Source organism: Pectinophora gossypiella, chromosome 11, assembly GCF_024362695.1.
Source record: "Pectinophora gossypiella chromosome 11, ilPecGoss1.1, whole genome shotgun sequence".
NCBI classification, from domain to species: Eukaryota; Metazoa; Arthropoda; class Insecta; order Lepidoptera; family Gelechiidae; genus Pectinophora; species Pectinophora gossypiella.
In genome coordinates this window covers 912492-929294 of record NC_065414.1, presented here as the reverse complement: position 1 = coordinate 929294, position 16803 = coordinate 912492, and the positions used below count along the sequence as shown (strand labels likewise).

At 40.0% G+C, this 16803-nt stretch overlaps 1 protein-coding gene across 1 annotated transcript; it reads left to right on the top strand.

Moving 5' to 3' along the window:
- Positions 1 to 115: 115 nt before the first annotated feature.
- LOC126370688 (poly(A) RNA polymerase gld-2 homolog A-like) lies at positions 116 to 10774 on the top strand. Its single transcript, XM_050015697.1, has 11 exons — positions 116 to 473; positions 546 to 857; positions 2162 to 2347; positions 2816 to 2934; positions 5271 to 5448; positions 7080 to 7211; positions 7557 to 7685; positions 8323 to 8461; positions 9784 to 9899; positions 9979 to 10138; positions 10638 to 10774. The coding sequence occupies exons 2-10, from the start codon at positions 560 to 562 to the stop codon at positions 10116 to 10118; spliced, it is 1437 nt and encodes a 478-aa protein (XP_049871654.1). The 5' UTR covers positions 116 to 473; positions 546 to 559; the 3' UTR covers positions 10119 to 10138; positions 10638 to 10774.
- The last annotated feature ends 6029 nt before the right edge of the window (positions 10775 to 16803 follow it).

Below are 16803 nucleotides of genomic sequence, written 5' to 3'. Positions count from 1 at the left end.
AAATTATAATTGTCTTTAAATTGTACGTAAATAACTGGTTTGTAAAGATTTTCAAAATGGAACACACGAATTTCAAGCTGAAAAAAAATAAATCACGTGTATGCTTCAAAATTTGCCGTCAGATGTCGCTAGTGTTGCTTACCAAAAGTCATGGCGGATCTTTTTCACAATTTTATATAGATTTGCCGCAATTCGTGGGTAGATTTATAATTAACGGCGTCGAAAATAATAGCTCGTTCATCGTACGGTGAGTGCCCAGCGACACGCGTCATATTGCCACTAGTATCGGCCGGATTCACCTTAGTATCGAAGACGGACCGTGGACGGGTCGTCTCAGATTTCGGTGGCTGAGTAAATAGTTAGAATCGTTCAATTTCGACGTCGCACCGTACTGTAATCGATTCACCGCTATAGTATGACGCAATAGTCGCCCGGCAGCCCGGACGCCATAGGATTCGACAGTTGAGAAACAGGTCGGTATGCCCAGGACGGCGCCTGGTCCGAGAGCACCGGCGAAGGTCTGACCGTGTGTTTCGCGCCGGCAGATAGAGAGGCGGTCATGAACGAAGGGGCGCCGATGCTGTACGCGAGTGGCGGCGGCTTCGGGGCGCCGGCGCCGATGTACATGATGGGCGGCGGCGGCGCAGCGCTGGAGCGCGCCCGGCACTACCCACTGGACGTGCTGCCGCCGGACGCGGCGCCGGCCGCCGGGCCTGCGGGGCAAGCGCACCAAGTGCGCCGACACATGCGCCGCGACCACCATCATGCCAAGGGTGATGCCACGGCCTTCGGATATGACTCCGATGACTCCAGTTTGTCGAGCAACGCCTCTGGATCCAATAAGTCTGGGGAGAAGGGTAAGGAATATTTCTCTCTCATACTCCTCATACGCCTGCCAAATGATTCCAATGCTTCATCTTCACTGTAGCATAATAATAGACTAGTTAAACCGAGTTTACTTATTTCTATACAGCTTGAAAGTAGTATGGTTCGTGTATTTCTGGTAAAGTATTTCATTCTGCCTTCATTTGTTCTAAACAGTTTTCTTGTACCCTCAATGTAAAAAGATCAAGATTCCATATTCTTCTAAAAGTATAATAATTTACATATATATTAAACATGGTAAAATATGATGCTTTAGCTTGAAGCAAATAATATACCTAGTTGTCTACTGTCATTAATGATTCTAATAAGAGTCATTTAGCAATTTCCAAATTCCTTTTCGAGAATGGTATTCATGTTTTTTATAATTGTATTTTAAGTAGAGTTCTGCTCGATATCACAGAATCTTTTGGGTTACTCTCTCCTAAGAAATGTTTCAATTTAGAAACTATCATTTTTACAAATCACTTCCTGCCATCTCAAACTCAGGACTGGTGCAGATACTACACTAGATAAATATTTACAAGCATGTTATAAGTAATATGAGATAAAATTCAATATCTCATGTTTATCCTTGAGTATGAATTGATAAGGTAAATAATTTTATACATGCTTTAACATATTCTCAGTACAGATTTAGCTGTTGAGATAAAATCTGGGTGAAAATCATGACTAACTTGTTTGTCTTGTTACTTAGTTGGACATCAAAAAATACTATGTAAAACCTAGCTACTCAATTATATGTTTTTAGTAAATACCTACCAGTAGGACTAAGTAATTCTGGCTGTCCATGTATAATTTATCTGTAAACTATACAACTTCATGTCTTAATTCATAGCCAACTTAGTAAAAAGTAGTTTACAGGTACTAACAGATGATTCTAGTATGGCATATCTTAACCTAATAATATTTACATTGCTTAAATATTGACACAGGTGCCATTTGTTCATCATTATTTATTACCTGTTGTAAAATTATAAAAACTTCCTTTTTTTACACATGTTTCCAAAACATACCACTGTGTTCAATCTTTGTCCCTCCGTTATCTATGCTAGCAGGGTCTGCACGGTAAACCCGCCGCGCGCGGCGCGAATTATATCGAGGCTTCGAAGCGCGTGCAATGTATACGAAAATAGCCGTACGATTTCTGTCTACGTAGATAGCATTGGCTGCATTTGCGCGGTTGCAGCGTAGACCCTACAGAGCATCATAGATTTGCTCTACCCTCTGCTAGATAATATCGGCCGTTGTATTGGCACAGCTATCGTTTGTTTCCCAGGCGAGGGTCCGGCTCGCAGCTCGGAGCTGCGCCCCGGCGCCGTGGTGGGCGCGTACGCGGGCTACGGCCAGCGCGAGTGGCGCGGCCGCGCGCGGCGCGAGCCCCGCCGCCGCATCGCGCCGGACAGATACCTCAACGCCTCCTACCCCTTCCAGGTCAAATTCACACCGGACGACTTGCTCAATGGTGAGAAAATTACTCACATTCCTTTAGGATTTAGTATCCATCCCGTAACCATGATTATGATAATTTGGAGACCTGTTGCAGAATTTTGGGATCAATCCCGAAGCATAATATCACGAGATCCCATTCGAGATTGAAGGGATTGGGCAAATCTCTTTGAGTTAATGTTTTGATTATGCCAACTTCCAAAGAAAACTTAATTATTTAGTTAGTAATATTGAAGACTATCACAAACAAGTGGTTTTCGTCGTTTTCAGCCATCCTAACTTTAATTTTTTTATGAACTAGACGATATCCCGAAAATTTTGGGATCTCGCGGTATTGAAATTTCAAATCTCGAATCGGGATTACATTCCCTCATGCCGCCTATCGCGCAATTACTCGCCCCTTTTCTTAAGCTTCCTTTAGTTTTAAATGACCGTAAGGTTTTATGTTTACATAAACTAATGATTGATATATATTTATTGGCAGGTTCAGAATGGGACACATTATCACAGGAGATTTGGGAGAAGTTTGTCAAGTCGCAGCAGACAGAGGAGACATTCCGCAAGAAGATGAACCTCTGGAGGTACCTCTACATCACCATCAAGGTACCCTCATTTTAATAACTTTTTATTCTTAAGCTTTTGAGGTCACAATGTCCTAGGACAGCCTGACGAGGAGGGTGTCGATGTCGCTGATGTCGGCTAACCATTAGATTTAAATAATTAATAATAGAGTAACGTAAAAGTCAGTAAATAAAAGCTATTTTTAATTATTTATTTATTGAGGTCACAAAACTTGTCTCGATCAAGTAGGCATTTCGTTACCCCAGCCCTTAGATCAATATTCATTATAAATAAACAAAATTATTTAATCACCGACATTATTACATAGTTTTACTTAATTATCTATATGTTTATTTATTTGTCGGGCTGTCCTAGGACATTGGCCTCCTCCTTATTGCGCCACACCTGTGTGTCGCCTGTTGACCTTCTCCAACCTTGTGGTAGATCGTCTTCCCACCTTTTGTTTGGTCTTCCTTTTCGCCTTTCAATATTCGTTAGAAACAGATAAATAAGGAACATACCTCTTTGCCATTTAAGTAAAGACCACAACATTCTTTGTATACAGTCGTACTCTTAACCTGACCTTAAGTTGATCTTAATTTAAGTCTACTTTAGTGTGCATATCGATACATTACAAATATGACACAGCTTCACGCTCTGTATCCGCGAAGGGGTAGGCAGAGGTGTACATCCACTCCAACCACCTTACACATATTAAGGCAGACAATGGCCCCGATTCCTGCAGACACCTCCTAATTTTACTTTTAAGTTATACCTGTCATTTTCTTATCCACCGAAAAGGAAAGGGACGGATGATTGACAGCTCTTAATTTTAGAAAGAATGAGTAAATTAATTAATAACTCGGGCGAATCAAAAAGGTATCTCGCTGGTATGCAAACTGTTTGACGTGTGCTGTCACCTTAATTCTGTCGGGTTATTGACCGATGTAAAATTTTTAGACGGTTGTTTTGGATTTCTGCTTAAAATTTACGTGTGTTCCATAATTTTTTTGCATGACGATTACCCGTCCCTTGCCTTTTCGGTGGAAAAGAAAATGACAGATATAACAAAAAAAATAAAAAAAATAAAATAAAAAATAGAAAAAATAAAATTAGATGGTGTCTACAGGAATTAGCACCAATGGCTTCGCTTCGGAGCAGCGCCATCTTAATTTTGACTAATTTGGCTTGACCAGGGTTGATGGGGTTGGTAATTCACCTCACAATCCACACGCAACCCGTAAGACCAAAAGCAGCCCGTATCTTACTCTTCCATGTATGTACTTCGAGGACACAGATGTGACATCATGACTTATTACAAGCACAGCGGTTATTATACTACCCAACCCACCCAGACCGATGCGTCAAGGTCACAACGAAATTGGGAAAATTGACGCTATTACACTAGCTCGAGATTGCGGTTACCATGGTTACGCTCCATCAATTTGCTGTTGTACTACACTACACGGTCCTGATCGCCGCGCCAGTGACCTTGACGCATCGGACCTGCTAATCCATACTAATTATAAATGAGAAAGTGTGTGTGTCTGTCTGTTTGTTTGTCCGCCTTTCACGGCAAAACAGAGCGACGAATTAACATATTTTTTTAAGGGAGATAGTTGAAGTAGTGGAGATTGACATAGGCTATATTTTGTATCTTTCTCGCCCCCCCAACTTCCCTAAAGTTTGTTTAGAGAGAGAGCTAAAAAATGGTAGCGCCCATCCCCCAAGGGGGGCTGAAATTTTACATAAAACTTTTTGCAGTTTTCAAGATAGTGTAATGTAGGTATTAGGTTATAATCTTTTAGAATATGACGTATTATGTAGGTAGTCAGCGAGAGCCAGTTTTGCATTATAACGGTGTTACGAGATGTTGGTTTTATTTGGAGCTCCATAATTCCCGACATAACAGATAGGAAGGCACACCCCCCGGACCCCCTCCGGTTGATTGTGGGGAGGCCTGTGCAGTGAAACGTGTATAGGCTGTTCTTCTTCTATCGTGTGGGTTGTGAGGTGAATTACCAACCTCATCAACCCTGGTGTCAGGGTTACAGTTGAGCCGCCAAAGGCCCCTGACATGACTCATATAACGACTACGTACTTACATCAGTAAGTAGAAACCGGGACCAACGGCTTAACGTGCCTTCTGAAGCACGGATCGTCTTACTTTCGGACAATCAGGTGATTAGCCTGTAATGTCCTAACCAAACTAGGGACCACAAAGTAATTTTTGTGATAATATGTCCCCACCGGGAATCGAACCCGGGACCTCCGGATCGTGAGCCCAACGCTCAACCACTGGACCACGGAGGTCGTTTATAGGCTGTTTATGTTTTTTATGTTTAACAGATAAGAAGCTATTTTTTCTCTCCCCGCAGTCAATATTCCCGCGCTACGGGTTGTACGTGGTGGGGTCGACAATGTCGGGCTTCGGGCTGGACTCGTCTGACATGGACCTGTGCCTCTACGTGCGGCCGCTGGACAACCTCGAGCCGCGGGCGCATGCGCTGCTGCATCTCAACTACATACTCTCTTACATCAAGAGCTTCGACCCCAGTGAGTACTGGCTTTATACCCTCTAGTGAATAAGCAATTAGTTCTGCAAACGAATTTATCATGAACAATACTATGTTTAAAACGGTAACTCCGCCCCGCACCAACTCGTATCCGGTGCCGATCTCACCCTTTCTGGGTCTCAAATGGCCGTAAGCAGCTAAGGAGCAACTTCACACACATAATAATTAAGGTTAGTCGACGACTGCTTCGCTGAACACCCAAAGTGTGCTCCTGGTGGTAGAACGAGTAAATTTTGTATGATCCGTAGTGCTCCTTTGGTGATTTGGTGGAGCACATCTTATGTCGTTATATTTATGGTTCCACTTTACCCCTACAAAGGATGGAACACATGATGACTATTTTATTTGCACTTGACTGTGAAGAGTACTTCAAATAAGTTATATTATATACAAATACAAATAAAGGAGGAGGATTATTTTGCTGACAACGATCATTTAAAAAATATTTTCAAAAAGGGGATGACAGAAATGAGCCATTTATTAGTCACTGAAATTAATAAAAAATACAAATAAATTTTTTATAACAATAATAAATTAAAGACATTATAAGTAGCAAAATATATTTTTTTTTTTAACTTAGAAGGAAGAAAGTTTTGGTTCAATAAAATGTTCTTTATTCTTTAAATACTTAACATTATACATTTAAAACAAATATTTCAAGTACTTATTTCATTTTAGTAGTCCCTCCAATGTGTTCATAACTTAAAAGGAGCACGACAGGTAACTCAAAAGTTTCCCTTCTGTACCACTAAAGGGGCACAACAGAGCATTAGAATTTTCCCGTTCTACCACCAGGAGCACACTTTGGGTGTTCAGCGGAGCAATCGTCGGTTAGTCAGAGGTACATCCACCGCAAGTTAAACTAAGTACCCTAGCTTTCTGTTAGACCAAAGTAATAGGTGGTGAGCAGTATCGCCGTCTATAATGGTCGAGCCAACTGCATTTAACATAAAGTAAAAAATAAAAATTCGGTTCCGACCTACGAACCGGCGCTCCCCGTTTGAGAAGCCAGATGGTGAACCACTGGACCACAGTACCTAAGAAGGGTTTCCCCTTACTTAATTGAGTACCATCAAATAGTACTCTGACTGACTCTTACTTCTCTCTTTCTGTTTTCTGATAACTCGTAGCCCTGCCCACCCTATTAGTGATCACGAGTTGCAGCGTGTCAGCATGAGTACAGTCATGAGCAATATAATTTACCCACTTTAGGACTCTGTCGCACTAACATATTTGACATTTAGTGAGACTTACAGTTCAATTTGTCAAAAAAGTTAATGTGAAATGGTACCAAAGTGTATACATATTAATGCTCGTGACCGTACAGTCGTGTCTCTTTCATTTCACTGTAGCCCCCAGGGCGTTCATAGCTCTTCATCATTTCCCTAGCGTTTTCAAGTCCGGTCTAGCATTCTAACCGGCGAAGGAGTAACCGGCCCAATACAGGTTAGCTCATACACCTCCGAACCGCATTTCTTGGGAATGTGGGTTTCCTCACCATGTTTTTGTGAGGTAGCCTCAGCCGCTGGTGGGGAGCGGAGAGTTGCCGTTCTATACATAGTACTATTCCTTATTCTATGCTATAAGTAACAGCGTATTATTGTTGCGCAGACGCGGAGGTGATCCAAGCCAAGGTGCCGATCCTGAAGTTCCGCGACGCGCACGCCGGCCTGCAAGTAGACCTCAACTGCAACAACGTCGTCGGCATCCGCAACACCAACCTGCTCTACTGTTTCTCCACGCGTGAGTATATTTGTCAACATAGCGTCACGCATGTTAAGTATACATCAATATATACCCACTCCTCGCCAGTTATGTTTAAACTTGACGTACATAAGTTAACCATCTTATATACGTCTCACTGCTGGGCATCTGTAGGAATATTATTGGCCTGTTTACATACGTTACTTGTCAAACTCAAAAATAACTTTATTCTGTTACACTTTGAATCGACAACTTTTTCATAAATATAATTTTTAGAATGTCTCATCATTCACCTAAAACTACTTCTCAGAACTTGTGAGCGTAGCGTAGACAAAGTGTACTTAGTGTAGTGTGTAGAAATTACGTGTTGTGTGTGTGTTGCAGTGGACTGGCGTGTGCGCCCTCTGGTGGCACTGACGAAGCTGTGGGCGCAGGCGCACAACATCAACGACGCGCGCCGCCGCACTCTGTCTTCTTACTCGCTCACACTCATGGTCATACACTTCTTGCAATGTGAGTACCTACTATTCGTATTAGCACTTAACTTCTTGCTGACAGTTTTTTAGATATTTAAAGTAGAAAAAGTGTTAGTTGTTTTTCTTATTTAAAATATACTGTACTAAATTTTGTTATCCCCTTGGGAGGTGAATTTTCATAATGTTGTATCTGGTAAAACGTTCACAAAGTCCGTGAACGAATCGTGAACTGGGGAGTTAAAATGGCCATATCGAAGCAATTCATCTAAGAATGCAATATTGCTTTTTGACATTTGTTAGTATTCAGTTACTTTTATATGCGCAAATGTCAAATTGCAATATTGCTTCCCCTGTTTAGAGTGTTATAACCGTCGCTTCTACCACTCCCTGAGCCGAGGTTCGCGCCCAACTGGGCACCCTCAGGCCTGTTGTCTTAAACGTTGTACCGGGTGAGAGCCTTCAGCGCTCCCCATTTGTCCGGCCAAGTAGTTAATGCCATCTGCGGCAAATCTACAATAAGTCACGTCAAAAAAAAAAAAAAAAGCTTCTACCACACCGTACAAAATAATCGTCGCTGTGTGCCGCCTTAGTGCGTAGAAGTGCGAGCGAGACGGGTAGCTTAGGGGCGTGTAGAGTTAGAGCGGGCTAGTGAAGTGTCCCCGTGCGTCCGGCAGGCGGCACGCGGCCGGCGGTGCTGCCGCGCGCGTGCGCGGCGGGCGCGGGCGCGGCGGGCTGGCAGGCGCGGCGCGCGCCCAACCGCACCACGCTGGCCGAGCTGTTCCTCAACATGCTGCGCTACTACGCCGAGTTCCCGTCAGTATGCCATCTACTCACTTGTCAACCGATGCTTTTGTTTGCCAACTCATCTGCGTCGAATCGGTGGGGTGAATACCATAAAAACTATTAGGGGACGTATTTCCAATTATTCCGGATGAATTTGCAAATATCTAGTAAGCGAAGACTTTTTATATATTCAGTAGGGGATAAATTTATAAATACCCCGTAGGATCCCCAACTTACAAAATATTCAGTGGGACACAAATTTTTAAATATTCAGTAAGGGATGAATTTACAAAAATATTCCGTAGCAGATGAATTTGCAAATTTTCAGTAGGGGATGAGTGTTTAAATATTCAGTAGGGAATGAATTTACAAATATCTAGTAAGGGATGAATTTTTAAATATTCCGTAGGGGATGAATTTTCAAGTATCCAGTAAAGGATAAATTTTTAAATATTCCGTAGGGGATGAATTTACAAGTATCCACTAAGGGATGAATTTTTAAATATTCCGTAAGGGATGAATTTACAAATATCCAGTAAGGGATGAATTTTTAAATATTCAATAGTGAATGAATTTACAAATATCCAGTAAGGGATAAATTTTTAAATATTCAATAGTGAATGAATTTACAAATATCCGGTAAAGGATGACTTTTAAATATTCAATAGGGTAAGGATTTTCAACATCCAGTAGTGAATAAATTTTTATAAGGTTGTTATTGACATGATAACGAATACTAAGAGGGGTAATTCAGACTTTGATTCTGAGTTATTATTAATTGGAATTTTTCGTCGCAAAATTCATGTTTTAGTTTTTTTTTTTTTCACTTATTTTCAATTTTTATTTTTGTGACTGAAAATTCCATTTGGTAATAACTCAGAATAACGGACTGAATCATCCCTCTCAGTATTCGTTACGATGACACTTACACCCCGTACAAGTAGGTACGTATAGGTAGCCATACAAGTAGACATGGGTGATGGTGACGCCGTAACGAATACTGAGGAGTATAATACAGATTCTGAGTTGATATCAAGTGGAATTTCCTGTTGGAAAATTCATGAAAATTTGATTGTTTTTTTTTTATTATTTTCAGTTCCATACTTTTGCGACGGAAAGTTCCACTTGTGATCATGGTCTGAATCATCCTTTCAAGTTTTCGTTACGATGTCACTAACACCCAGTATATTCAGTAGGGGATGAATTTATAAATATCCAGTAAGGGATGAATTTACAAATATCTATTAGGGTATAATCTAGTAGGATTCAATTAGTAGGGTTTTTTTTTCTTAAAAAAACCCCACTAATTGAATCCGTGAGTTGTGTTCGAGCGGTGGTGTGTGTGCCCGCAGCTACGACAAGATGGCGGTGTCGGTGCGCGCGGGCGGGCGCGTGCCCGTGGCGGAGTGCCGCGCGGCGCGCGCGCACAAGAACGACCCGCACCAGTGGAAGCTGCTGTGCGTCGAGGGTGCGTCCTCGAGCTGCTCCTTTTGCTGATAATGCTACGCTCATTTGCTTATTATTTCAATGAATATTGTGTATTCCAGAGCCCTTCGACCTGACGAACACTGCGCGCTCGGTGTACGACCCCGAGACGTTCGAGAAGATCGTGGCCACGTTCCGCGACAGCTACACGCGGCTGGCCGCCAGCCTGCGCCTGGCCGACGTGTGGCCGCGGCCGCGATGATGGCCCGCGCGTCCGTGCAGGTACGCGCCGCACCCCCGACTCTCCATACTAAAATCTCCTTCCTGCGGCGCGAGCGAGACAGATAGTCCGCGCACGCTTCATTATTATTATTTAAAAAAGAAAGCCCTGAAACAGAGTAGAAAGTAGGGTGTTAGTCACAAAGGTATATTGTGACCAAATCCCTGCTTTAAAAATTTACCACAGATCTCGCTTGAGATTTTTTTTAATAAATAAACCAGTCGAATTAGACCCGTTAGACTGGTTGTGCGCGCGCACCTTTATTCTTGACCATGTAGACGGCACCAATAGGAATTGGTGCGCCGCGGAGTGTCCGTTCTATACGTAGTATAAATCTTTATTTATTATTTTTATTACATTAATCTTTTAAAGAATTTTGTATAGAGCGTCCGGGGTGTGAAGAGGCTGAGGGGAGGCCTGTGCCCGACAGGGAGATGTATAGACTAAGCTATGTTACATAACAGTAGTGGATGCAGAACTAGCAGTGTGTGTTGTCCGCAGGTGTACGTTAGCGTAGGAGCGCGCAGGCCGCCGGGCGCCGACGCCGTAGGAGCTAGCGAGGGGCCGCCGTCCCAAATAGAGCCGCACTATAATGTTACGTTACAAACACGGGCTGTGATATGCGACTGATCCCCTACAAATATGTCCTAGATATAGTGTTGTCGTACTTAGCCGAGCCCACTGCGCGCGTATAAGGGTCTAGACGCCTAGTCGTAAACATCTTAGTCATTATTTTACTTGATATGCCGCAAGTCACTATACCTTAACCGAAGCCATTAGACACTACTCCACTATACCGAGACTTAATTCGCGATTCGTACATAAACAGTATATATTATTTATTTACAAATCCGTCACAATAATTGTAATGTTTAGTGTTATAGAGCAACACACTATGAAAATTATATGTTTACATTCCATAGTGCCATGTTGTCTAATGTTATATTTTATAGATAGTGTTTGCTGTAAGCGCGGGGGTTGCGAAGCGTCCGCGGCCCGCTGCTGCTCCCAGAGCAGACAAGACTGAAACTCGCTTTTGCAACCACTCTAGCCGTAGACGCGTTTTTATTCGTTCTTAGATAAATCTTAGTCGATGCAAGTTTTGGTCGGTTTACAAGATGCGTTCCGCGCCCGACACGTAGACTCTAGGTAACAGGAGCGGGAAACCTATAACGTCGAGAGCGTGATATACATTTGGAGTCAAAAGCGATCGCTGCCTCACAATGCGTCCTATTCGTTTTTAACGTTTATATTGTTTATAAGTTATTTAATGATGTACATTTTTTTTTAATTTAAAGTAGTTTCGGGTTTGACCACAATCTCACTCGGTAAGTGAGGTCGCGGCCCAGGCGTGCCGGGCCCAGGGTGGCCCACACTTACCTAGTAAAGCCTATTCAGTATAGCCTCGGAGGCGGAGGCTAGCGTGCGAGCCAGCTGCGGCAGCCGCTGCAGCGGGCCGTGCGGCCGCCTCCGGGCTGGCTGTCCGCAGCTGAATGGTGAGCGTGGGACAAAGTGTGCAACTCCAGCGCGCACTCCCCGTAGTGTATCATATAAGAAACCGATAGGCAAGCTAATATCGCCGCCGTTAATACTTAGAAGGCGAACATAATAAGAATGAAGATATAAAAATATGGGATTGTTTTAGGGTCGTGAATATTTTATGTAAATAGTACTTGTGTTATTATGAGTAAAGAGTAAATGACAAAAAAATATATAAAACATAGATGTGTGCGTGTCACGCCCAACTGGATGAACGCTTGGCATGCAAGAGACAGTATTAAGCCAGGTTAAAAAAATGTTTTATAGTGGGCCTTAGTAGGACGCGGACGTCCTAGTGTGTTATGAGAGAAAAATTCTCTGTGATAGTGAAATTGTACGTGAAATGTTGAATATTTTAAACTGTTGTTGTTAATTATATATGTATACTAACGCTATATTGCGATTAAGGTGCTATTTATAGATATTTTGCTAAGAAATGCAACTGTGCAGCTCAAAATTGTAATATTTCAACGAATATGGAGAAATAACGTTGAAAGAGGAATATCCTCGTGACTCAAACGTGGTATGTTGTTATCTTTTTGAAACTAGGACGGACCTCGCGGCGGGTTATAATCGCTAGTTCGCAAATATTTGGTCTAGATACCTCCATACCCCCATTGCTGCTATGAACTCATAATATACATTTAATTAATCCAATACTAATCTTATATTGGCCAGAAACTAATAACGCTTAGCAAAACCGTAAGCCTTATAAAAACTATTTACAGTAGGAACAAATTTAACTAACTCTAAATTCCTATATCAAGATGGAGTAAAATAATAATGAAACATATCTTGTAAACTAGGAGGGAGGTGTATAAATAATTACCTTCATTTGACGTGTAGGAGTTTTCAGTTAGACCGCGTGAACCGACGCCCGTCGGCATTATCTACCGAGACGAATTAATAGCAGGAAATGAAACAAATGCATTTTTACCTTTTTTTTACCAGGAGCATGAAGTTATTTTTAAATTGAAACTAAGATTATTTGGCATTTATGTACTGATTGAATGTTGTGATGTGGCAGCGGTGCCGCCGCCGCGCGGGCATCATCCGATATGTTCCCTGATGCCCGGCCTCGTCCGTCGTGTAGTTACTCTCGTGGAATTGTTGTTTTATTGTTTTATGTATGTTAACGATATGTAGTCGGTCGTCCTGGAGCCCACAAAAAAACTATTATTTTTTATTGAAATGTTACTCGTAAACGCCTGGCAATTTTATAAATATTATGTATAAGTTTTATATCGAGTTTACATAAGAGGCACTCGGCCGCGCTGAATATTAAAGTACAATAAATAATAATTTTAAAATAAAAACGAGTTATCTTATAAGAAAACTTATTAGTATAATAAAAAAGTGTCTCAAAAAGCAGTTTAATTTTTGAAAAACATATAAAAAAACTTGAAGAAGCCGACACCAAAAAAAATATAAACAAAAACAAAAAAAAAATATAAAAAAATAAAAAATTATAAAAAAAATACATAAAAAGATTTTAAAAATTCCGAAAAAAGCCTTTTCTATTTGACTTGGATCAGGGTCCGTCTTTATCGCATGTTTTATACTTATTTTGAAATCATGTGGCGCCCATCTGCCCCTACGCCTGTTCGTTATTTTGACCTCTTGTTGAGTTGAGAGCGGGCTTCCACAGCAGCCAGTGTCCTCAAGCACCAATCACTTCTTAATTGTTTCGAATTTATCTATCCTCTAAAAATTATGTATTTCACGAGGACTGGTTTGCTTTAGTTATGGTGCTTATAATGTCAAAACAAGCTAATGTCAACAACTAACTTCCGCTTTAACTAAGCAATCAATGTGTTGCGATATTAAAAGTATAGTATATTTGGATTTGAATATTTGATATCTATAAAATAAAGAATGCTCCCATGTTGATTTCAGATTAAATGTTCATTCGGACTGGATTCACACTTATCTTTCTGGTTTATTCCCTTAGGATCCTAGGCCTAAGACGAATAAATCATCCTGAAACAACAATATGTTCCTAAAACCCTCCAGAACCAAACAATAACCATGAAATATATCAACTTTATTCTGAAACCACTGGAAGCGTATCTATTCTGCTAATATCACTGCCAAATTGTAAAATTAAGATAAAATTATATTGTGCAGTTGCGAAAATGTTGAAAATTTGTGTGAGAAAATAAGATATTAGTCTGTTGTTACTATTGTTTTCCTTCCCTCGATGGAAACCAACAACCAACAGTATTTAACAAAACATATTTTTACAAAATTAAAACTAAAATTGGTTCAATAAATAAAATGCAAAATTCACGTCTTGTCAGTTTTTTTTTTTATAATTGTAAATTAAGAGTGTTGTCCAATATTGTATACTACTGTAATTAATTACCTGTAAAAACGTTGTAATATATTTTCAATTAGTTGAACATTGAGCGGGTTTATCCCCAGTATTGTTGTTTTGTAATAACATTTTTGTCGTGTTTTTGACAAATTTTCTCTTGTTGCATTTTATTTTATTGAACGCAAGCAATTTTTATCCTCATTGTTGTACAAAGAAATTAAATAGTTAAATCAACTGCCAAAGTTATTTTATTTACTCCCTTATCATCCCAGCGTCATCTCGACCTAATCTTAGCGCCCTTGTATTCGACGTTGTGCATGTATGGAGAGCCCGTGGCGACGTCATGCATGTATGGAGAGCCCGTGGCGACGTCATGCATGTATGGAGAGCCAGTGGCGACGTCACAGAGCCCGTGGCGACGTCACAGCCCGTGGCGACGCCACAGAGCCCGTGGCGACGCCACAGAGCCCGTGGCGACGTCACAGAGCCCGTGGCGACGTCATGCATGTATGGAGCCTTTAGGTAGTTAACGACCATTTCCTTATTTGTCATTTTCTAGATTTGACTATTTCCGGATTTGACAACATTTTGCTGTGACCAGTTGGTAAGAGGCCCATTTCCTGTTATGACCACTTTTTTATCCGTCCACTCTTAGTACAGTATACAAACTAGGTAATTCTAAAAAAATATTAATTGTTAATTATTTAAATAAGTTTAAAGTTAAATTTACTTCGCAAGTGGCTTACCTACTATGCTACTAGTGGTTAAAAAAAAGTACGGTATGAAACCTCTTCCTTGAATGCTGGCCACTTATAAATCTTTAAATAAATATGAGTCATAAATTGACATGTTTCTATTAGTCATTGCATTGTTTGTGCGTTTGTGCTTTGTGATTATAAAATAAAATAATTTTATGATGTCGGAACAGAAATTTATATTTACAAAAAATAAGAGAGGCAAAGATACATTAATTTATAAGGACCACAGATATAATTTAAGTTCAAAAAATAAAACCGGATCAAGTCGCTGGAGATGTGTAATGAGAAGTGATTGTAGTTCAACTATAACATTGAATAAACAAAAAACCTCATACATTAGAAAAAGTAAGCATACTTGCTCACCATGTGGTATTAAAAACAAAATGTTAATGGCGCTTAACGAGTGCAAAGTTGAAGTGTGCGAAACCAGCGAGCCAGTTCAAAAATTTTTTGAAAAGAAATTTGAAACATTAAAACAACAATGTTCATCAGATGACGTTGAGGATATCCCAAATTTTTCATCAGTAAAATCTGGTCTTTATGATTGCAGAAGAAAATTTTTGAATAGCAAGAAACTAGATTTCAAGAAAATTCAAGATGTACATGTACCACCAGCCTATGGCAAAGACTTTCTAATTTGCGAAGATGGGGATGATGAAAAAATTATTATTTTTTGTTCTAAACAGTCAAAGTTATTGATTAAAGATTCTTCAAAAGGAATTTTTTTTGGCGATGGTACATTTGCTTGCGTACCTAGGGTATTTTACCAATTATATACCATTCATATTGATTTATATTCTGATATCAACACTACCAACGTCATTCCTATTATATATGGATTACTGCCTAACAAAAGTCAGGACACCTACACGCGTTTTTTTAAGCTGATTAAGGAGAACTTGGGAGTAGTAATTGAAAATTATAAATGTGATTACGAAATAGCCGCAATGAATGCTATTCAATCTGTGTTCCCTAACTGCCAATTGAGCACTTGTTATTACCATTATAATAAAAACATTTGGAAGAAGGCAAAATCAGTTAATTTAACTAACAGTGCAGATGGACGAAATTTAACGAGGATGGCGTCATTATTACCATTATTGCCATATAATCACATTGTAAATACTTGGTATGATATTATTAACTTAACGCCAAGAAGTGACGTAACGTTGGCTTTCAAAAAATACTATGAAGAGCAGTGGCTGAAATTAGACCCGAATATATTAAGTTGCGCCTATCTGAGACATCGTACTACAAATTCGCTAGAAGGATGGCACAGGAGAGTAAATGCCAGGATATCAAAAAGACCCACGTTCTTTGCCTTTGTTCATGGTATAAAAAAGGAAGCTACTCATTATGATTACAGAATTAAAAAAAGTTTATTTCTTCCTCTTAAAAAAAATAGAAGGCTTCGGGATATTAAGTTTGATAAGGAGTTAAAGAATTTACTACAGCAATTAGAAGAAAAGGAAATCTCTTGCATTGACTACCTTAAAAAAATAATTTACAAGAAACTTAAGTATTGAATAAACTTCAATACTGAAGTTTCTTGTAAATTATTTTTTATTTAAATAATAATAAAATAAATTTAATTATATAAGATTTTTCAAGTAAAGAAAGAAAGAAGGAAAGTTTTCAAGAAAATTATTTTGTTTTTGTTCATCGTTTTTGTATCTCTTTAAGCTCAATTTTTGTTTTCACCAGACACAATATGTTACCCACATTTCTTTTGTTTACCTTTGTTTAATAAATTATTTTAAGTACTTAACTACTTTTTTTAACCACTAGTAGTGTGCGTTACCCCAACAAGAAAGTATCTCCTAGAGTTATATGAGTAGAACGTATAGTTGGTGCCTTATCTGCTGTAAATGTGCCCCCACATAAAAAATGTGTGCCCCCTGTCGTTTAGAAAAAAAATCGAAAAAACGATTCTTGCTGGGGTAACGTTTTTCTAGCAGGAAAATTCTAAACGAATGATCGGAGAGAGAAAAACTGTGCATGGCCAGATAGCTTATATGTGTGCCAAAATGTGCCCCCAAAAATAAAATCTGTG